The 23,814-nt window shown below is 50.0% G+C and overlaps 1 protein-coding gene across 1 annotated transcript in view; it reads left to right on the forward strand.

Moving 5' to 3' along the window:
• Nucleotides 1-23,198, forward strand: part of LOC120662531 — a 59,203-nt gene extending 36,005 nt beyond the window's left edge. Inside the window, exon 2 of the mRNA XM_039941661.1 lies at nt 22,910-23,198. Coding sequence (XP_039797595.1) covers nt 22,910-23,198 — 289 coding nt within the window. The remainder of the gene's footprint in view (nt 1-22,909) is intronic.
• Nucleotides 23,199-23,814: the final 616 nt, after the last annotated feature.

The following is a 23,814-nucleotide window of genomic DNA, read 5'->3' on the forward strand; positions in this document are numbered from 1 at the left end:
GCTCTTCTTCTGTCTTGGAGAAGATCAGAATATCATCAATGAAAATCACCACGAAGACATCCAGATAGTCCATGAAAACCATGTTCATCAGGTGCATGAAGAAAGCCGGGGCATTAGTCAGGCCAAAGGACATGACTGTATACTCATATAGCCCGTACTTGCAGGTGAATGCCGTCTTCGGAATATCCCCAGGACGGATCCTCAGCTGAAAATATCCCGAACGAAGATCAATCTTCGAGAATATACGAGCACCTCGAAGCAAATCGAAGAGATCCTCAATACGGGGCAGTGGATGCTTGTTCTTGATAGTGACTGCATTCAGCTCCCGATAATCCACACACATCCTCTTCGAGCCATCCTTCTTATCTACCAGCAACAATGGAAAAGCCCAAGGAGAGAAGCTGCGACGGATATAGCCCTTGGCTAGCAACTCATCAATAGTTTTCTTGACCTCTTCATGCTCTATAGGTGCCATACGGTAGGGCCGCTTTGCAATAGGAGCTGTGCCAGGCAAGAGATCAATACAAAACTCAATGGCGCGTTCAGGCGGCATACCTGGCAGATCATCCGGAAAGACATCCGGGAATTCAGACACCACGCGAATACCGTCCGTGGGTCTAGCCTCCATCTGATGAAGAAATCCAGAAGGCTCTACTGCACTGATAACAACCTCTTGGCCACTGGAAGCTGATAACAAGACTGTCCTCTGAGCACAATCTATCCGAACTCCCCATTTGGCCAGAGTCTCCATTCCCAGAATGACATCAATGCCCTTGGTGTCTAGCACCATCAGATCAGTACAGAACTCTACTCCCCTCAGAGAAACACTGACTCTCGGGCAGTAAGTATGAGACCTCAACTGTCCTCCCGGTGAAGATACTAACAGGCACCTCTTTAATGTGCTAGTATGAATACCATGATGCTCGACAAAAGACTGAGTAATGAAGGAATGCGTAGCACCAGTATCAAAAAGCACTGTAGCTGGATATGAATTAACCATGAACGTACCAATGACCACGTTGGGAGCCTCGGCCGCTGACTCGGCCGTCACGTGGTTCACCCTGCCCTGTGCTGGCGCCCTGGGCTGAGCTGGGCGCCCCTGCTGTCCCGCCTGCGCCTTCCGGGGGCAAGCGTTGGCGTAGTGCCCCGGCTGGCCGCAGTGAAAGCAGGTGCGAGGAGGTCCCTGAGCCTGCTGTCCGGTAGGAGCTGCCGGACGTGGAGCCTGCGGTGCTGGTGGAGCTGGTGGAGCACGAGCCGGAGGTGCCGGTAACCTCGGGCCCTGACCTGCCTGCTGCTGTCGAGGCGGGTACTGCTGCGGTGGCCTCTGCTGGTACTGCTGAGGAGGCCGGTACTGCTGCTGGTACTGCTGGGGCTGCTGGAGTCGTGGGCGAGTGTTGCTGCCGGAAACAACGGGGACAACCTTCCTCTTCTTGTCCTCCATCTCCAAGTGCTTACGCTCAGTGTTGAGCGCACTGTCAACCAGATGGTTGAAGTCGTCGAAGCGGAGGTTGAGCAGCGCGTACTGGAGGTAGTCCTCAAGACCCTCCATGAAGTGCTCCTGCTTCTTGCGGTCATCCGCAACCTCGGCAGGGGCGTAGCGAGCCAGCTGAAGAAAGCGATCACGATACTCCGTGACCGACATAGTCCCCTGAATTCACAAAGACAGATGGATATCGGAAGATTAACTCGAGATTCATAAGGATAGAACAAGGGGCATTAGCTCAAAAGAAAACGCTGAATGATTATACTTAAGATTACCTGCTTCAGTGCAAGGAACTCCTTCTGCTTCATCTTCATAACGCCCGCGGGGACGTTGTGGCTACGGAAACGCTCCCTGAACTGGAGCCAGGTGAGAGCCTCGCGGTCGTGAACTGGGTGGGACTCCCACCAGTCTAAAGCTGCCCCTCGCAGCTGTCCTGCTGCGTACAAGACGCGCTCACGATCATCGCACTGGGCGATGTCCAGCTGACGCTCCACTGCACGGAGCCAGTCGTCAGCCTGAAGAGGGTCGGACGTGTGAGAGAACGTCGGCGGGTGACCCCTCAGGAACTCAGCACGCCTGTCGCGAGGCTGCGGCGGTGGAGGAGGCGGAGGCTGAGTGTGAGCGTGCTGAAGAGCCTGAACAGTGTTGTTCAGGGTAGCCATCATCTGCATCTGGAGCTGGAAGTACTGCTCCGGAGTCAAAGGTGGAGGCATCGGGATCCCAGTACCCTGGTTGTTCTGACCCTGCTGCTGGCCAGAACCTGAACCGGTGCTCCTGGTGTTCACCATCTGATTTGAACAAAAGATTTCACGAGTAAGGATATTGCAGGAATAAATTCAGATGGATATGATAACTCTTTGCGGAAAAAGACTCAGCCATGATAAAGTAGACAGGATAGAGTTGATGGTTTTACCCCCAACGATCTAAGTCATTTTATTAATTAGTTAACTTTAACATCTGAGTGATTTTCTTTAAACAAATTTAAACTACTAAGCTATGCAATCAGTCAAAAATCCAAATCAACCATGTAGCATAATAACAAGCAGACAATTTTCACGATTTAGCCGAGTTTAGCAATAGACTCGACTAACACAACGCGTCGCAGAACGTGCTATCGTATTATTATAAAAGGGTCACCTAGCTAACTCATGGTGGTCGGATGACTGATTCAGGCCAAAATCTACGAAACTATTCTTCAGAGAGAGAAATCAAGGCAAGAAGAGAAAAAAAAGTCAAAGAAGTCAAGGGGTATAATAGTAAAATAGTTTCAGCAGTCAAGGATTGGAGAGAAGAAGTCCTAAAACTCGACCAGTTCTATCTAGGCTTCGTCCTACAGTCGATATGGCTCTGATACCACTCTGTAACACCCGGTTTATAAAAGAACATAAACCGAGCAATCATATACGTGCCAGGATCAAGTCACACGTATATACAACAGAATGAACAGTATATCATAGCACATATCACGTAAAAAGACATAATAAAGCGAAATACGAATGTTATTTATTACAATAATGACATAAATGTCTGATACAGCGGAAGCGAAGTACAAAATACGAATAAAGCTCTCCGAAGCTGAAGCAGGGCGCCACAGGGACGTCGACTGGGAGACGAAGCACCTAGAAGTCCTCGTAGTCCTGGTAGCGCTGGACGAACTCCCTCGTGTCGGCAGGAACTGAGCAGCAGTAGCGTAGCCAAGAGGAAAAAAAAGTAGAGAAGAGGCAAGAGTGAGTACACAACTTGTACTCAACAAGTATAACACAAACTATGAGGCTCTAGGCTGGCGGACTCAACTGCATTAGCTTTTAAGTGTTGGCAAAATTTTATTAAAGCTATTTACTACGAGTTGATGAATTACCATTTACCCAGTTACATAGTAATTAATCAAATTTAATTATACTACTACTGAGATCCAAACCAAGACCAAGCCACCAAGGTAAACCCCGAGAAGCACCTCCCTCGTCGGAAGGAGATAACTTCACTAATCAAAAGGAGGATCTGGGCCGCTCATAACCGTGAGCACGGCTAGTATACCAGTTTTACACTCTGCAGAGGTTGCACATCTTTACCCACAAGTCGTGAGCTACGCCAGTTGTTCATCACACTTCCTTAGGTGAGATGGCCAGCGACTCACTACGAGGCCTTTAAAAAGAATCTCGTTGGTAGGGCGTAACCGCGAGAGATAGGTCGGCGACGATGGGGCCCACCTCCGGGGGTACAAGCACAGGAGCGCAATCCAAGCACAGACCAAGCCGGAGGAGCAGGGACCATTGAAGCTTACTACTCTTGCCCCGCAGGTAAGTTACTCCAAACCAAGAAGATCTAATTATTACGCCAAGTCTATCCCATTCTAGCCTTGTGGTAGCGCTGTTGTCCCAGGTTGTCGCTCTATGAACCGGTCCTTATGGAGAGTGGCCAACCAGGCAGTAAGCACCGTGCTGGCCCCCTAAACCATGTTTCTAAAAAAAACATCTTTTAACGAGAAGTGAGCCACTCAAGCCACACAGAGTGCCACTCTCAGAATTAAGTTCAAGTAAACCATTAATCAAATTAATTAAAAGGACCAGAGTGTGTTATAGCGCAGCAACCTAGCACAACTAACCAAAATGCAACCCAAAGGTATATATAAAGGATATAAAGTGGCTAGGAAATCCTTAAAGGCATACAGTATTAAAATGCAGTATGAAATTGTATTTAAAAGTGATGGGTTGTTCATGTTATACTTGCCTTCCTCGTACTGCTCCTGCTGCTGCTCAAAGTGCTCCGAAGACGGCTGCTCCGGGTACTGGTACTGAGGCTCCTCAACTGGATCAACGTCTACTCACGAACACATGGCCAAAACAATGCACAAAAATAAGCATACAGGCAAACATTAACAAAAACTAAGAAACAGTACAACAATACATGAAAACAGCACACTAAACTAGTCTAGTACTGTTCTACGCGTTACAACGATCGCGTGGATATAAAGAACGCTAAAAACGGAGCTAAAACGCATAAACTAGGCCTAAAACAAGTTCTAGGGACTTATTTGTAAGAAAACTGAAGTTTCAGGGGGGTTTCTACAAAAACTGAGGACTAAAACGTAATTAACTATTAAATCTAAGGGCTAACGTGCAAAACCAACTGCCCTGGACGGCGGGTACTAAAACTAGAAAGGTCAGGGGGCTTTGTGCAAAAACCGGGACCTAACCGTAATTATTTTTGACTAAGGCTGGATTGCGGGTTGATTAGCAGAGAGTCCAGGGACTCTTTAGCAAAATGGCCAGGCCGAACCGGTATTTAGGGTTCTGGGCCGTTGGATCTGGATCCGGCGGCTCAGATCTGAAGGATCCTAGATCTAATCCTGGACGTACATTTTAGATCGGACGGCCCTAGGTGATTGGGGCTCACCGGCGGCGCTGGGTCGCCGGAGTGTCTCTGCTCCGCGGCGGCGCGTGACCGGAGAAGGCCAAGGCAGCGCTCTAGGGCTCGGTTTTGGCTGTGGACTGGCCGGGGAGCACCGCCCCGGCATGGGTAGCGCACTAGGGTGCCTAGGGAGGTGCTGCAGGGCTGGGGGCATGGACCTCGACGGCGAGGCGGCTCTGGGCGCCGGGAACTCGCCGGAGTAGGCGGTTCGATGGCTCCAGGGGGCTACGGCTACCAAAAATTAGCACGTAAAGGAAGGGCGGACCGGGATGTGGCTCACCGAGGGCTTGGATCGAAGGGCGAGTCCGGCGCAGGGCTCGACGGCGAAGACCGGCGGCGGCGTACGGGGCGGAGCTCAGGGACAGGTCGGAGCGGGGCTTCTCAGGGCGTATGGCGGCACGGCGCGACTCTTGGCGGCACTGCGAAACGATTCCAGGGGTCAGAGGGCACAGGTGGTCGTCGGCGGTGAGAAATTGAGGTGGCGCAGCGACTTACCGGCGGCGATGGCGGAGCTGTCCTGGAGCGGCGGCTAGGGTTGGTGGCGGCACTTGGCGTGGATATGTGCAGGGGGGGGGTCCGTGGGGTGCTAAAATAGGGGCCGGCGGGGATCCTGGGCCTCCGTGCGGTTGGGCGCGGGCGAAATCTCCGGCGGGGAGACCGGCTTGGCTGGTGCGCTAGAGAAGGAAGGGGGCGGGGAAGGGGATGACAGGCGGGCCCGGGGCGTCGGTGGGAGAGGGGCGTGTGTGCGGGCGACGCGCTGGGGCGAGCTGAGTAGGCCGCGGGCCGTGCGTGGGGTGGCGAGGAGTGGGCCGCGGCGCTGGACCTGGGCTGAGGCGAGCACGTTGCTGCAGTGCGCGCGGGGGTGCTGGGCCGGGTGTGGGAGCGGGCCGAAGGGAAGAGGAGATGGGCCGGCTGGGTTTTGGGTCTTAGAAGGGTTTTGTTTTTCCTCTCTAATTTCTAATTCAAACAAGTTTGAATTCAAATTTGAATTTGAATTCAAACACACTCAAACAATTAAAACTATGCACCAGCATGAATGCAACAAAAATTTAAACCTATGATAAATTTTAATCACTTATGAAACAAAATTAAATTAAATGCCAACTAAACACAATAAACCTTAGAAAATTAAATAAAGCCAATTTAATTTATTAATAAATACTGAAATTTAAAATTAGGGTGTTACATACAGTGCTTTTTGATACTGGTGCTACGCATTCCTTCATTACTCGGTCTTTTGTCGAGCATCATGGTATTCATACTAGCACATTAAAGAGGTGCCTGTTAGTATCTTCACCGGGAGGACAGTTGAGGTCTCACACTTACTGCCCGAGAGTCAGTATTTCCTTGAGGGGAGTAGAGTTCTGTACTGATCTGATGGTGCTAGACACCAAGGGCATTGATGTCATTCTGGGAATGGAGACTCTGGCCAAGTGGGGAGTTCGGATAGATTGTGCTCAGCGGACAGTCTTATTATCAGCTTCCAGTGGCCAAGAGGTTGTTATCAGTGCAGTAGAGCCTTCTGGATTTCTTCATCAGATGGAGGCTAGACCCACGGACGGTATTCGCGTGGTGTCTGAATTCCCGGATGTCTTTCCGGATGATCTGCCAGGTATGCCGCCTGAACGCGCCATTGAGTTTTGTATTGATCTCTTGCCTGGCACAGCTCCTATTGCAAAGCGGCCCTACCGTATGGCACCTATAGAGCATGAAGAAGTTAAGAAGACTATTGATGAGTTGCTAGCCAAGGGCTATATCCGTCGCAGCTTCTCTCCTTGGGCTTTTCCGTTGTTGCTGGTAGATAAGAAGGATGGCTCGAAGAGGATGTGTGTGGATTATCGTGAGCTGAATGCAGTCACTATCAAGAACAAGCATCCGCTGCCCCGTATTGAGGATCTCTTCGATCTGCTTCGAGGTGCTCGTATATTCTCGAAGATTGATCTTCGTTCGGGTTATTTTCAGCTGAGGATCCGTCCTGGGGATATTCCGAAGACGGCATTCACCTGCAAGTACGGGCTATATGAGTATACAGTCATGTCCTTCGGCTTGACTAATGCCCCGGCTTTCTTCATGCATCTGATGAACATGGTCTTCATGGATTATCTGGATGTCTTCGTGGTGATTTTCATTGATGATATTCTGATCTTCTCCAAGACAGAGGAAGAGCATGAAGAGCATCTGAGGCTCGTGTTGCAGAGATTGAGAGAGCATCAGTTGTATGCCAAGTTCAGCAAGTGCGAGTTCTGGATTGACGAGGTGCCATTCCTCGGTCATGTTATCTCTCAGGGAGGCATTGCTGTTGATCCGAGCAAGGTGAAAGATGTGCTCGAGTGGGAGACACCGCAGACAGTGAAGGAAGTCAGGTCTTTCTTGGGCTTAGCTGGATATTATCGGAGGTTCATTGAGAATTTCTCCAAGATCGCGAAGCCTTTGACTTCTTTGCTGGAGAAGAATGTGGCTTTCGTATGGACTGATGAGCGTCAGATGGCCTTTGATGAGCTGAAGAAGAGGTTGACTACGGCGCCAGTCCTGACTCTGCCAGACCAGACGAAGAGGTTCACGGTATATTGTGATGCTTCGAAGGATGGTCTTGGGTGTGTTCTGATGCAGGAGGGCAGAGTGATAGCTTATGCTTCACGGCAGCTACGCCGGCATGAGCTGAATTATCCTACTCATGATCTTGAGTTAGCCGCAGTTGTGCATGCTCTGAAGATTTGGAGGCATTACTTGTATGGGCAGCGGTGTGATATCTACACTGATCACAAGAGCCTCAAGTATATTTTCACGCAGAATGAGCTGAATATGCGGCAGAGAAGATGGCTAGAGTTGGTCAAGGATTATGATCTGGAGATTCACTACCATCCGGGCAAGGCCAATGTTGTAGCAGATGCTCTGAGCAGAAGAAGTTATGTCAACATGGCCGTGGCTTTCCAGATGCCTCCAGAGTTATGCGAGGAGTTCGAGCAGTTGAGTCTGGGTTTCTTGCACCATACCTCCAGTGCAGCATTTGAGGCAGTACCGACGCTAGAGTCAGAGATCAGGCAGCATCAGAAAGATGATGAGAAGCTGCAGGAGATTCGTGAGTTGCTCAAGAAGGGCAAGGCTCCTCATTTCAGAGAGGATGATCAGGGTACCTTGTGGTACAAGAACCGGATCTGTGTGCCAGATGTGCATGATCTTCGGAAGTTGATTCTGAGTGAGGCCCATGATACAGCTTACTCTATTCATCCGGGCAGCACGAAGATGTACTATGATCTGAAGGAACGTTTCTGGTGGTATGGGATGAAGCGTTCAGTGGCAGAGTACGTGGCTATTTGTGACACTTGTCAGCGTGTCAAGGCTGAGCATCAGAGGCCAGCAGGTCTATTGCAGCCTTTGAAGATTCCAGAGTGGAAATGGGAGGAAATCACTATGGACTTCATTGTTGGATTGCCTCGTACTCAGAAAGGGTACAACTCTATTTGGGTAGTAGTGGATCGCCTGACGAAGGTTGCTCACTTCATTCCAGTGAACACTACTTACTCCGGTGCTAGACTTGCAGAGTTGTACATCTCTCGGATTGTCTGCTTACATGGTGTGCCCAAGAAGATCATATCTGACAGAGGGTCTCAGTTCACTTCTCGTTTCTGGGAGCAGCTCCATGATTCGTTGGATACGAAGCTGCGTTTCAGTACGGCTTATCACCCTCAGACAGATGGGCAGACAGAGAGAACCAACCAAGTGTTGGAGGATATGCTGAGAGCTTGTGCTATTCAGTATGGTACTAGTTGGGATAAGTGCCTGTCATTTGCTGAGTTCTCATATAACAACAGCTATCAGGCCAGTCTGAAGAAGTCTCCCTTCGAGGCATTGTATGGCAGAAAATGCAGGACTCCTCTCTATTGGGATCAGATTGGTGAAAAGCAGCTCTTCGGTCCTGAGATCATAGATGATGCAGAGCAGATGGTTCAGGCTGTGCGAGAAAATCTGAGGATTGCACAGAGCAGGCAGAAGAGCTATGCTGATGGCAAACGGAGAGACCTGACTTTCAGTGTTGGTGATTATGTGTATCTGAAGGTGTCTCCGATGAGAGGAATCCGCAGATTTAATGTCAAAGGGAAGTTAGCACCTCGGTATGTGGGGCCATTCAAGGTGCTAGAGCGGAAAGGCGAAGTTGCTTATCGCCTGGAGTTACCTCTCAGTCTCTCAGGAGTTCATGATGTCTTTCATATATCTCAGCTGAAGAGGTGTCTGCGAGTACCCGAGGAGCAGGCACCCCTGGATGGAGTAGATGTCCAGGAGGATCTGACTTATACTGAGCATCCGGTGAAGATTCTGGAGACATCAGAGAGGGTTACTCGGAACAAGCGCATCAGGATGTGCAGAGTTCAGTGGAGTCACCATAGTGAAGCTGAGGCTACTTGGGAGCGAGAAGATGAGTTGAAGAAGACCTATCCAGATCTCTTTGCTAGCCAGCCCAGCTAAATCTCGGGGACGAGATTTCTTTAAGGGGGTAGGGTCTGTAACACCCTAATTTAAATTTCAGTATTTATTAATAAATTAAATTGGCTTTATTTAAATTTTCTAAGGTTTATTGTGTTTAGTTGGCATTTAATCTAATTTTTGTTCCTAATTAATTAAAATTTATCATAGGTTTAAATTTTTGTTGCATTCATGCTGGTGCATGGCTTTATTTTGTTTGAATGCATAGGAGTTGAATTCAAATTTTATTTGAATTCAAATAGCTTTGTTTGAATTAGATTTAGATAGGAGAAAGAAAACCAGAAAATAGAAATAGAAAAGGAAAAGCTAGACCCAAACCAAACCCCAAAGCAAGCCCAAAACCCAGGAAAACCCAGCCCAGCCCTTCTTTCTCTCTCCACGCGGGCTCAGCTAACCCCGGTGGCCCATTTCCTTTCCCGCGGCCCAGTCCGGCGCGGCCCAGCCACTCCCTCTCTCCCCGCCAGGCCCACTGGCTCCCGCTCGGCCCGCGACGCACGCCGGCCCAGCGTACGCCCCCCACCCGTCCGCCAGCTCCCGCAGCCCGCGTCGCCCGCCCGCGCGGGCGTCGCTCTCGCTGAGCCCCCGGGCCCGCTTGCCAGGACCGTCTCCCCCGCCTCCGCGCAGAGCAGCAACGGCTCCGCAATCCCCGCCGGGAATCTCCTGCCCGACCCGCACGCCGAGATCCCGCCCCTTCTTTAAATCGCACACCACGGCCCCCTTGTACGCCAACCCCATCCCGCAGCCGCCGCGAACCTTATCCGCCGCCGCCCTTCGAGCTCAGCGCGGAGCAGAGCCCTACGCCGCCGCGGGTAAGTCGGCCCGCCGCCGCGATTGCTCGCCGTCGGCCACCTCCGAGCCTTCTTGACCCCCTGCACGCGTTCGCAGGAACCCCACGAGGCCGCCAGTGGAGATCCGGAGCCAGGAGGACCACGACACCGCCTTGTCCGCGAGCTCCGCCCTGACCACGCCGCCGGTCCTCGTCGCCGACCGCCTGCGCTACAACTCCGGCCGACCCAAGGATTCAGTGAGCACCCCAGAGCCCCCCTGGTACTTTTTCGCTTAATAGCTTGGCCTGTAGTCCACTCTGGGACTCAGAACACCGCTCGCCGGCGAGAGCCGCCGTGCAGAGCCGCCGCAGCCCTCGCTCGCACCGCTCAGACCCTCCCCAAGACTCGCATGGGCCTCAGGTGGGCTACAAGCTCCGCGTAGATCACCCCAGCCCCAGGCGCGGGTCAATTTGACCCCCGGAGGGCCGAAATCGGCGAACTCCGGCGAGCCTAGTGCCGCGCCGCCGCGGACAGGGCCGCCGGCGGTCGAGCGCCGCCACCCCGCGCGCCTCTTTGTCCTGAGCCGCTCGATTAGCTTTCAGCGGGCTAGATTAGATCAGATACTGATCTAATCCGGACCGTCAGATCTAAAACCGCCGGCCCAGATTAGATGGTACCGCTTCGGCCTGTTAACTTTGCATAAGAGCCCCCCAGCTTGCTTGAAATAAACCCGCCGTCCCTGGTAGTTCAAAAACAATTAGATCCAGGTCCGGTTTTTAGCGCTTAGACCCCTGATCTTTTTAGATTTTGAGCCCGCCGTCCAGCGCCTGGCCTTTTGCACGCTAGCCCTCAGATTTAGTCGTTAATTGTGTTTTAGCCCTCGGTTTTGGCAGAAAAGCCCCTGAAACTTCAGTTTTCTTACAAATAAGCCCCTGAACCTTGTTTTAGGCCTAGTTTATGCGTTTTAGCTCCGATTTTAGCGTTCTTTATATCCACGCGATCGTTGTAACGTGTAGAATAGTTCTAGAATAGTTTTGTGCGCTGTTTTCATGTATTGTTGTACTGTTTCTTAGTTTTTGTTAATGTTTGCCTGTATGCTTATTTTGTGCATTGTTTTGGCCATGTGTTCGTGAGTAGACGTTGATCCATCTGAGGAGCCTCAGTACCAGTACCCGGAGCAGTCGACTTCGGATCAGTTTGAGCAGCAGCCAGAGCAGTACGAGGAAGGCAAGTATAACATGGACAACCTATCACCTTTAATTACAATTTCATACTGCATTTTAATACTGTATGCCTATAAGGACATTCCTAGCCACTTTATATCTTTTATATATATCCTTGGGTTGCATTTTGGTTAGTTGTGCTAGGTTGCTACGCTATAACACACTCTGGTCCTTTTTAATTAAATTGATTAATGTTTTACTTTAACTTAATTCTGAGAGTGGCACTCTGTGTGGCTTGAGTGGCTCACTTCTCGTTAAAAGATGTTTTTTTAGAAACATGGTTTAGGGGGCCAGCACGGTGCTCACTGCCTGGTTGGCCACTCTCCATAAGGACCGGTTCATAGAGCGACAACCTGGGACAACAGCGCTACCACAAGGCTAGAATGGGATAGACTTGGCGTAATAATTAGATCTTTTTGGTCTGGAGTAACTTACCTGCGGGGCAAGAGTAGTAAGCTTCAATGGTCCCTGCTCCTCCGGCTTGGTCTGTGCTTGGATTGCGCTCCTGTGCTTGTACCCCCGGAGGTGGGCCCCATCGTCGCCGACCTAACTCTCGCGGTTACGCCTTACCAACGAGATTCTTTTTAAAGGCCTCGTAGTGAGTCGCTGGCCATCTCACCTAAGGAAGTGTGATGAACAACTGGCGTAGCTCACGACTTGTGGGTAAAGATGTGCAACCTCTGCAGAGTGTAAAACTGGTATACTAGCCGTGCTCACGGTCATGAGCGGCCCAGATCCTCCTTTTGATTAGTGAAGTTATCTCCTTCCGACGAGGGAGGTGCTTCTCGGGGTTACCTTGGTGGCTTGGTTTTGGTATGGTTCTCAGTAGTAGTATATTTAATTCTGATTAATTTCTATGTAACTGGGTTAATGGTAATTCATCAACTCGTAGTAAATAGCTTTAATAAAATTTTGCCAACACTTAAAAGCTAATGCAGTTGAGTCAGCCAGCCTAGAGCCTCATAGTTTGTGTTATACTTGTTGAGTACAAGTTGTGTACTCACCCTTGCCTCTTCTCTACTTTTTCCTCTTGGCTACGCTACTGCTGCTCAGTTCCTGCCGACACGAGGGAGTTCGTCCAGCGCTACCAGGACTACGAGGACTTCTAGGTGCTTCGTCTCCCAGTCGACGTCCCTGTGGCGCCCTGCTTCAGCTTCGGAGAGCTTTTATCGTATTTTGTACTTCGCTTCCGCTGTATCAGACTTTTTGTCATTATTGTAATAAATAACATTCGTATTCGCTTTATTATGACTTTTTACGTGATATGTGCTATGATATACTGTTCATTCTGTTGTATATACGTGTGACTTGATCCTGGCACGTATATGATTGCTCGGTTTATGCTCTTTTATAAACCGGGTGTTACAACAACTCTGCAAGTCTAGCACCAGAGTAAGTAGCGTTCACTGGTATGAAGTGAGCAACCTTCGTCAATCGATCCACTACTACCCAAATAGAGTTGTACCCTTTCTGAGTACGAGGCAATCCCACAATGAAGTCCATAGTGATTTCCTCCCATTTCCACTCTGGAATCTTCAAAGGCTGTAATAGACCTGCTGGCCTCTGATGCTCAGCCTTGACACGCTGACAGGTGTCACAAATAGCCACGTATTCTGCCACTGAACGCTTCATCCCATACCACCAGAAACGTTCCTTCAGATCATAATACATCTTCGTGCTGCCCGGATGAATAGAATATGCTGTATCATGGGCCTCACTCAGAATCAACTTCCTGAGATCCTTCACATCTGGCACACAGATCCGGTTCTTGTACCACAAGGTACCCTGATCATCCTCTCTGAAATGAGGAGCCTTGCCCTTCTTGAGCAAATCACGGATCTCCTGCAGCTTCTCATCATCTTTCTGATGCTGCCTGATCTCTGACTCTAGAGTCGGTACTGCCTCAAATGTTGTACTCGAAGTATGATGCAAGAAGCCCAGACTCAACTGCTCGAACTCCTCACATAACTCTGGAGGCATCTGGAAAGCCACAGCCATGTTGACATAACTTCTTCTGCTCAGAGCATCTGCTACAACATTGGCCTTGCCCGGATGATAGTGAATCTCCAGGTCATAATCCTTGACCGACTCTAGCCATCTTCTCTGCCGCATATTCAGCTCATTCTGCGTGAAAATGTACTTGAGGCTCTTGTGATCAGTGTAGATATCACACCGCTGCCCATACAAGTAATGCCTCCAATTCTTCAGAGCATGCACAACTGCGGCTAACTCAAGATCATGAGTGGGATAGTTCAGCTCATGCCGACGTAACTGCCATGAAGCATAAGCAATCACTCTGCCCTCCTGCATCAGAACACACCCAAGACCATCCTTCGAAGCATCACAATATACCGTGAACCTCTTCGTCTGGTCAGGCAGAGTCAGGACTGGCGCCGTAGTCAACCTCTTCTTCAGCTCATCAAAGGCCCTCTGACGCTCATCAGTCCATATGAATGCCACATTCTTCTCTAGCAAAGAAGTCAAAGGCTTCGCGATCTTGGAGAAATTCTCAATGAACCTCCGATAATATCCAGCTAAGCCCAAGAAAGACCTGACTTCCTTTACTGTCTGCGGTGTCTCCCACTCGAGTACATCCTTCACCTTGCTCGGATCAACAGCAATGCCTCCCTGAGAGATAACATGACCGAGGAATGGAACCTCGTCAATCCAGAACTCGCACTTGCTGAACTTGGCATACAGCTGATGCTCTCTCAATCTCTGCAACACAAGCCTCAGATGCTCCTCATGCTCTTCTTCTGTCTTGGAGAAGATCAGAATATCATCAATGAAAATCACCACAAAGACATCCAGATAGTCCATGAAAACCATATTCATCAGATGCATGAAGAAAACCGGGGCATTAGTCAAGCTGAAGGACATGACCGTATACTCATATAGCCCGTACTTGCAGGTGAATGCCGTCTTCGGAATATCCCCAGGACGGATCCTCAGCTGAAAATAACCCGAACGAAGATCAATCTTCGAGAATATACGGGCACCTCGAAGCAGATCGAAGAGATCCTCAATGCGGGGCAGTGGATGCTTGTTCTTGATAGTGACTGCATTCAGCTCCCGATAATCGACACACATCCTCTTCGAGCCATCCTTCTTATCTACCAGCAACAATGGAAAAGCCCAAGGAGAGAAGCTGCGACGGATATAGCCCTTGGCTAGCAACTCATCAATAGTCTTCTTAACTTCTTCATGTTCTATAGGTGCCATACGGTAGGGCCGCTTTGCAATAGGAGTTGTGCCAGGCAAGAGATCAATACAAAACTCAATGGCGCGTTCAGGCGGCATACCTGGCAGATCATCCGGAAAGACATCCGGGAATTCAGACACCATGCGAATACTGTCCGTGGGTCTAGCCCCCATCTGATGAAGAAATCCAGAAGGCTCCACTGCACTGATAACAACCTCTTGGCCACTGGAAGCTGATAGCAAGACTGTCCTCTGAGCACAATCTATCCGAACTCCCCACTTGGCCAGAGTCTCCATTCCCAGAATGACATCAATGCCCTTGGTGTCTAGCACCATCAGATCAGTACAGAACTCTACTCCCCTCAAGGAAACACTGACCCTCGGGCAGTAAGTGTGAGACCTCAACTGTCCTCCCGGTGAAGATACTAACAGGCACCTCTTTAATGTGCTAGTATGAATACCATGATGCTCGACAAAAGACTGAGTAATGAAGGAATGCGTAGCACCAGTATCGAAAAGCACTGTAGCTGGATATGAATTAACCATGAACGTACCAATAACCATGTTGGGAGCCTCGGCCGCTGACTCGGCCGTCACGTGGTTCACTCTGCCCTGAAGTGGCGCCCTGGGCTGAGCTGGACGCCCCTGCTGTCCCGCCTGCGCCTTCCGGGGGCAAGCGTTGGCGTAGTGCCCCGGCTGGCCGCAGTGAAAGCAGGTACGAGCGGGTCCCTGAGCCTGCTGTCCGGTAGGAGCTGCCGGACGTGGAGCCTGCGGTGCCGGTGGAGCAGCACGAGCCGGAGGTGCTGGTAACCTCGGGCCCTGACCTGCCTGCTGCTGTCGAGGCGGGTACTGCTGCGGTGGCCTCTGCTGGTACTGCTGAGGAGGCCGGTACTACTGCTGGTACTGCTGGGGCTGCTGGAGGCGGGGACGAGTGTTGCTGTCGGAAGCAACGGGGACAATCTTCCTCTTCTTGTCCTCCATCTCCAAGTGCTTGCGCTCAATGTTGGGCGCGCTGTCAACCAGATGGTTGAAGTCGTCGAAGCGGAGGTTGAGCAGCGCGTACTGGAGGTAGTCCTCAAGACCCTCCATGAAGTGCTCCTGCTTCTTGCGGTCATCCGCAACATCGGCAGGGGCGTAGCGAGCGAGCTGCAGAAAGCGATCACGATACTCCGTGACCGACATAGTCCCCTGAAGTGACAAAGACAGATAGATATCGAAAGATTAACTCAAGATTCATAAGGATAGAACAAGGGGCATTAGCTCAAAAGAAACCGCTGAATGATTAAGGTTACCTGCTTCAGTGCAAGGAACTCCTTCTGCTTCATCTTCATAACGCCCGCGGGGACGTTGTGGCTGCGGAACCGCTCTCGAAACTGGAGCCAAGTGAGAGCCTCGCGGTCATGAACTGGGTGGGACTCCCACCAGTCCAAAGCTGCCCCTCGCAGCTGTCCTGCTGCGTACAGAACTCGCTCACGATCATCGCACTGGGCTCTTTATCTTTGGCTTCATCGGCCGTTATCTGTGCTTTGGGATCAACAGCACCAGATTCCTTTGCCGATTGCGATATGAGCATCTTTGTTTGTAATGTGTTTCCTTTCTTTCCAACATCCACCATGTTTGCTGGAAATGGATGCCCATCAATCTCCATCGGCTTTTTGGGTGTCTCAAACTTGAGCCTACCCTGTTCTATAGCCGATTGTATCTGCTGACGAAATACTTTGCACTCATTCTTGTTATGAGATGTATTTGATATTCTTCAACTCTTGATCTGTCGGGATTGTATGATACGGCTTCAGCTTAATCTGCCCCTCTGACAGTAACAGGTCAAAGATCTTGTCAGCTTTGGTAATGTCAAACCCATACTTCTCAGGTTCTTTGTTGCCGAAAGGACATGAGATCGGCTTCTTATTGTTCTGAACCCACTCAACCGATCCCACCATTTGATCATCATCTGAATCAGAAGCATCTGAGCAGTCAATAAAATTCACTTTCTTCTGAAAGTTGTTTCTCTTCTGCTCATACGGTCTTGCCTCCCCTGTCATCCTATTGGCCATCTAACTGATGCTATAGAACTCCTGGGAAGCATACTTCTCCTTGATGTGTGGCAGGAGTCCTTGGAAGGCAACTTCTGCAAGCTGCTGATTAGACAAAACCAGTCTAAAGCATCGGTTCTTGACATCTCTGAACCTCTAAATGAAGGCAGCGACCGATTCATCATTTCTTTGCCTCAGGTTGGTCAAATCGGTTAGTTTCATCTCTTCTATACCAGAGTAGAAGAACTGGTGGAACTGCTTCTCCAAATCGGCCCAGTATATAATGGAGTTGGCTGGCAACGTCGGGAACCACGTGAAGGCCGATCCAGACAAAGACATAGAAAACAAACGCACTTTTAATGCTTCTTGCTGAGCTACTTCTCCACACTATATAATAAACCTGTGGATGTGTTCCACTGTAGAGACTTCCCCCTGTCCAGAAAACTTGGTGAAATCTGGAAGCTTGTACTTGTGGGGCAATGGCAACTGATCATAAGCAGCTAGGTACGGAGTTCTGTACATCAGATTCTGCTGCTTTGGCTTCAAACCAAACTGATCTCTCATCACCTCAGCAATCTTGGATGCTTAGTCAATCTGTTGACCACCAGTTGATGCTGTCTATGGTGCTGGTGGAGTGAACGGCAAGGCTGCCGATGCCGGTTGGACGTTTGGTGTAGTCATCGGCTGAGCAGCCGATGCAGTCTGTGCGACTTGCTGAGGGGGTTGATTGGATGGTGATTGGTAGAGCACCATCTCATTACCATGACTGCCCTATGCTGACCTCTGACTAGGCTGTTGTTGTGCTACAGGAGGCACGTTCACGTGACGCACAAAACCAGTTGCAAGATCATGGAAAACCCAGGTGACTCCATTGGCATGTGGAATCCTGTTTGCCAACTTCTGTAGGAGACTTGGGCTGCAGCATCATAGCCAGATTCTGTTGTTGACGTGTCGGCCATGGGGCCGACACGTTGCTTGGAATTGCTGGCGAAGGTACTGACATAGATGTAACTGCCGGTTGTGAAGCTGGTGTGGTATCTTGAGGCTGGGTCGACTGTGGAGCCGACGCATTGACTTGCTGATTCATCAACTGAGAAGCCGATGTACTTGGCTGCCCTATTGGAGATGGAATCATGTATTCTAGAGGCATACCAAGTCCAGTAGTTGGATCCCAACCAGCTGGGTATCCTGTCATGAAGCTTCCCTGTGCATATGTAGCCATTGGCGTAGAATTGGTGTACACAGGACGAAACTGAGTTGACGCTACAATACTAATCGGCTGTGCATCTAGGACACCCTCATCTGTCTGAGCTTGAGGATGGATCTGTGATGTCCCAACAGCCGATCCAGTGGGAGAAAAGACCATCTGACTAGCCTATTGATAGGCCGGTCCCATGAATCCTGGTGTTCCCCTGTCTTGCAGCGTCTTGAGCACAACATTGTGGACATAGTTAGCCATGATCGGAGCATGATTCACAAAAGCGTGTCCGATCGCCTGATTCATCTGATGTATCATCCAATCCTCCTTCTATGACTCATTGTAGGGTGGAAGATTAGGAAAATTGTACTTTTTGATTACCTCTCCACTTCTGTTGGTGCTGTAGGATAAGAGGCACTGTTGCTCAAAAGCTTCCACGACCGCCCGGAGTTCTACTTTTTGTTCTTCTTTCAGCTTCTCCTTGTCGATCGGGATATGGTTATGCTCAGAAATCTCTGCTTTCCCTTCAGTTGACATCTTGATATTTCTTGTCCCACCGGGCGTGCCAAAAGATGTGTTGACGCGAGATGATCACACACCAAGCCCAGGAGCCCCATACGCCAAGCCCGGATAGCAATAGATTTGAACCAAGGCGTGCCAGTCAATTTGACCTGTAAATTGACAAGAAAACAGCAAACAGTCAAATTCATGAGTGTATCGGCTGGATTTCCGAATCACTCTTACGCGGGGTATCGGCAAGGCTCTGCCGATATAGAAGACGACAAAAGATCGGGTATGATGAGTGTGTAATAGAAACGATCTGCAAGGGATCGGCAATGAGCTGCCGATGCCGACAAGCAATTAGACGGCTAGACCTAAAGCCGACACGTGCCGGGTAACAATGTACAAACGCACGAATGTATGTATCTGGACAAAGCTAAGCTTATGATTCAATCTAATCGGCTTTACAGGATTTATCGTTATAAACAAGGAGCTTATAGCCGATTAAACAGATCACTAAGCCGGGTAGTTTGTGAATGAATCTAAACAAGAAAACAGCGATGCGCCCGAGGTCAAAGCTTAGATAAATTCGATAATTTTTGAATAGATCTGAACGAAGCCACAGCGATGCGCCTGGAAGCTAAAGCTCAGATTTACTCGGTAAACGAAGACTTACTAGCAAACCAAGTCGCTCGAATGTGAGGCATCCTTGGTCAGCTTGAAAGAACTCGCGAAAACAAAAAAGATGGCGAAGTCACCGACGTGAAAGTAAATTGCAAGTAGAGCAAAGTTTGTTTGTTTGGATGTGTATCAATCTTTACAATAGTCGAGGGGTTCATATTTATACCCCACATTGACACAATCCTAGCCGACTACGGCAAAGCACAATTCTATCTTAAGAAACCTACTTTAATAAACAAAACACACCGCCTTCCAAACCGAGACTGTCTCGTATCAAAAGTTGCCCAAAAAACACTGAGACGCCTAATCGGCACCAAACCTCATCAGTTATCTGGCTTACCCTTACTGAATTAGTCGGTCGATAACTTCAGTAAGGATTGTCAATGCAATTTACGATACACTTTACCATAGTGCTTCCCTGAGGATTTCACGATACCCTGGAATACTCCAAGGTGAAGTGCTACACCGGTGAATTCTGTGCGCTTGCAGAATACCTATTCAGATTGAGCATGAGAGACACCAATACCGCACTGAGTACATCAACTTTGAGGTCGCCGAGTTCGAGACCTCCTACCATGCCATCCTGGGAAGACCCTCCCTCGCCAAGTTCATGGCGATCCCCAGCCATACATATCTTCTACTGAAGATGCCAGCTTGTAACACCCTAATTTAAATTTCGGCATTTATTAATAAATTTAATTGGCTTTATTTAATTTTCTAAGGTTTATTGTGTTTAGTAGGGCATTTAATTCAATTTTGTTCTTTAAGTAATTAAAATTTTACCATAGGTTTAAACTTTTGTGTTGCATTCATGCTGGTGCATAGTTTTAATTGTTTGAGTGTGTTTGAATTCAAATTTACTTTTGAATTCAAACCTTGTTTGAATTAGAAATAGAAGAGAGAGAAAATAGAATTAGAAAAGGAAAGGAACCCAAAACCCAAACCCACCAGCCCATCTCAGCAGCCCAAGTCGGCCCAACCCTTGCCGCGGCCCACTCCCCTCCTTCTTCCGTTTCGGCCCAGCCCGCTCCCGCTTCCACCCGCGCCCGCTCGGCCTGCCGCACGCGCACGCGCCCCGGCCCGCTCCGCGCGTCACCCTGCACGCCACGCCCAGCTCCGCGCACGGCACCCCGGCCCACCTGCCAGCGCTCGCACCTCCGGCTGACAAGCATGGCCCACCTGTCGGCGCCATCCCCTTCCTCCTTCCTCTCTCCGCGCGCGCGTAACGCCCCGCCGCGATCTCCGGCCGAGATCCCCGGCGAGCCCCGCGCCAGACCCGCACGCCGAGGGACCCGGGGTTCCTTTAATTGGCACCCGCAACCCTCTGCGCCCGCCATCCCACCCCGCAGCGCAGCCCAAACCTTAGTCTAGCGCCGCCACGACGTCGGATCCCCGCCACGGTGAACCCTCGCCGAGTTTCCATGCCGCCAGTGTCCCTCCTGCCACGCTAATCATCTCCTTGGCTTCGCAGCTAGACGCAGACCCCGCTCGTGAAGATCAGAAGCCAGGAGACCCCGCCTGCGTCGACCTTCTCCACGAGCGCCGCCATATCCTCGCCAAGCTCGGAGCTCCGCCGCGCCCGCTCCGGCCCTCCGTCGCCTCCCTTCCCCAGCCAAGTGGTCCCAGAGCTTCACGCCGCGGTAACGAAACTCCCCGTGCCTTCTTTTCCCTCGGTCTGTCCCTGCCCCGTGCGAGATTTCTCGCCGGTGTGCCGCCGAACCGCCCTCGCCGTCGAGGGCCATGCTCCCAATCCCGCACCACCTCCCTAGGTACCCCAGTGGGTTACGCACGCCGCCCTAGTTCCTTTGCACCAGCCCGCAGCCTAAAATGAGCCCAGGAGCGCCGGATTCGCTCACTCCGGCGACCCCGCCGCCGCGGGAGCTCCGCTCCGGTGAGCTTCGCCGCCGCCCCACGCCCCAATCGCCTAGAGCCGTCCGATCTGGAAAGAGTGTCCAAGATTAGATCTAGGATCTTTTAGATCTGAGCCGCCAGATCCTAACCCTACGGCTGAGATCCAAACTTACCGTTTCGGCCTGGCTATTTTGCATAAGAGTCCCTGGACTCTCTTCTATTCAACCCGCGATCCTATATAGTGTAAAAATATTTACACTGAGGCCCAGATTTTTAGCGCATAGCCCCCTGACCTTTCTAGATTTAGTACCCGCAGTCCACGCTTGACGTTTTTGCGAGTTAGACCCTGAAGCTTTAGTTTAATTACGTTTAGACCCTCGGTTTTAGCAGAAAAGTCCCTGGAACTTCAGTTTTCTTACAAATAACCCCCTAGAACTTGTTTTTAGCCCAGAAAATGCGTTTTAGCTCCGTTTTTAGCGTTCTTTATGTCTACGCGATCGTTGTAACGCGTAGAATAGTTTTAGACTAGTTTAATGTGCTGTTTTTATGTATTGATGTACTGTTTCTTAGCTTTTTGTTAGTGTTTGCCTGTATGCTTATTTTGTGCATTGTTTTGGCCATGTGTTCGTGAGTAGACGTTGATCCATCTGAGGAGCCCCAGTACCAGTACCCGGAGCAGCCGTCTTCCGAGCACTTTGAGCAGCAGACAGAGCAGTACGAGGAAGGCAAGTATAATATGAACAACCTATCACTTTTAATTACAATTTCATACTGCATTTTAATACTGTATGCCTTTAAGGATTTCCTAGCCAGTTTATATCCTTTATATATATCCTTGGGTTGCATTTTGGTTAGTTGTGCTAGGTTGCTGCGCTATAACACACTCTGGTCCTTTTTAATTAATTTGATTAATGGTTTACTTGAACTTAATTCTGAGAGTGGCACTCTGTGTGGCTTGAGTGGCTCACGTCTCGTTAAAAGTTGTTTTTGTAGAAACATGGTTTAGGGGGCCAGCACGGTGCTTAGTGCTTGGTTGGCCACTCTCCATAAGGACCGGTTCATAGAGCGACAACCTGGGACAACAGCGCTACCACAAGGCTAGAATGGGATAGACTTGGCGTAATAATTAGATCTTTTTGGTTTGGAGTAACTTACCTGCGGGGCAAGAGTAGTAAGCTTCAATGGTCCCTGCTCCTCCGGCTTGGTCTGTGCTTGGATTGCGCTCCTGTGCTTGTACCCCCGGAGGTGGGCCCCATCGTCGCCGACCTAACTCTCGCGGTTACGCCTTACCAACGAGATTCTTTTTAAAGGCCTCGTAGTGAGTCGCTGGCCATCTCACCTAAGGAAGTGTGATGAACAACTGGCGTAGCTCACGACTTGTGGGTAAAGATGTGCAACCTCTGCAGAGTGTAAAACTGGTATACTAGCCGTGCTCACGGTTATGAGCGGCTCAGATCCTCCTTTTGATTAGTGAAGTTATCTCCTTCTGACGAGGGAGGTGCTTCTCGGGGTTACCTTGGTGGCTTGGTTTCGGTTTGGTTCTCAGTAGTAACCTGTTTAAACTTGATTAATTACTATGTAACTGGGTTAATGGTAATTCATCAACTCGTAGTAAATAGCTTAAATAAAATCTTGCCAACACTTAAAAGCTAATGCAGTTGAGTCAGCCAGCCTAGAGCCTCATAGTTTGTGTTATACTTGTTGAGTACAAGTTGTGTACTCACTCTTGCCTCTTCTCTACTTTTTCCTCTTGGCTACGCTACTGCTGCTCAGTTCCTGCCGACACGAGGGAGTTCGTCCAGCGCTACCAGGACTACGAGGACTTCTAGGTGTTCGTCTCCCAGTCGACGTCCCTGTGGCGCCCTGCTTCAGCTTCGGAGAGCTTTATTCGTATTTTTTTGTACTTCGCTTCCGCTGTATCAGACATTTTGTCATTAATGTAATAAATAACATTCGTATTCGCTTTATTATGCCTTTTTACGTGATATGTGCTATGATATACTGTTCATTCTGTTGTATATACGTGTGACTTGATCCTGGCACGTATATGATTGCTCGGTTTATGTTCTTTTATAAACCAGGTGTTACACAGCTCCAAAAAGGGTCCTCTCGGTCTACGGAGACTTGCAGACCTCCTATGCGTGCGAGGCCAAGAACATCGAGCTCTCCGACACCCTGGAACGCTCCAGGAACTCGGTTCTTGTTGCCCAGGAACCAAAGAACCTCCCAGTGGACCAGCAGCAGATCCCTGCCAAGGAGTCGACTTCCGAGTCGCAGCTCGCGCCAGCCGTGGCAACCAAGACCATCGTCCTCCGGGACGAAGAGTCGTACAAGACTGCCGTGATCGGGGCCAACCTCGACCCGGCATAGGAAGGCGTGCTCACCTCCTTCCTCCGGGAGAATTGGGACATCTTCGCATGGAAGCCATCTGACATGCCGGGAGTCCCAAGGGAGGAGGCTGAGCACTCCTTAGACCTGGACACGAAGGCGAGACCCATCAAGCAATGACTCCGCTGCTTTGTGCAGGATCGAAAGGAGGCTATTAGGGTAGAAGCAACCCGGCTCCTCGCTGCTGGTTTTATCAGAGAAGTCACACAACCAGATTGGCTGGCAAACCCAGTCCTTGTAAAAAAGGAAAATGGTGAATGGAGAATGTGTGTCGACTATACCAATCTCAACAAACACTGCCCTAAGGACCCCTTTCCTCTACCACGCATCGATCAGGTCGTCAACTCGACCGGGTGCGTTCTCCTCTCTTTTCTTGACTGTTACTCAGGGTACCACTAGATAGCCCTCAAGGAGTCGGATCAAGAGAAGACGTCCTTCATCACCCCTTTCGGGGCCTACTACTACAACACCATGACGTTTGGCCTCAATAATGCCGGCGCCACCTACTAGAAGGCCAATCATAGATGCCTCCAGGGGCAGATCGGGCGCAATGCCAAGGCCTACGTCGATGATGTCATCGTCAAGACAAAACATAATG

The sequence above is a fragment of the Panicum virgatum genome, chromosome 2N (assembly GCF_016808335.1).
Source record: "Panicum virgatum strain AP13 chromosome 2N, P.virgatum_v5, whole genome shotgun sequence".
Taxonomy (NCBI): domain Eukaryota; kingdom Viridiplantae; phylum Streptophyta; class Magnoliopsida; order Poales; family Poaceae; genus Panicum; species Panicum virgatum.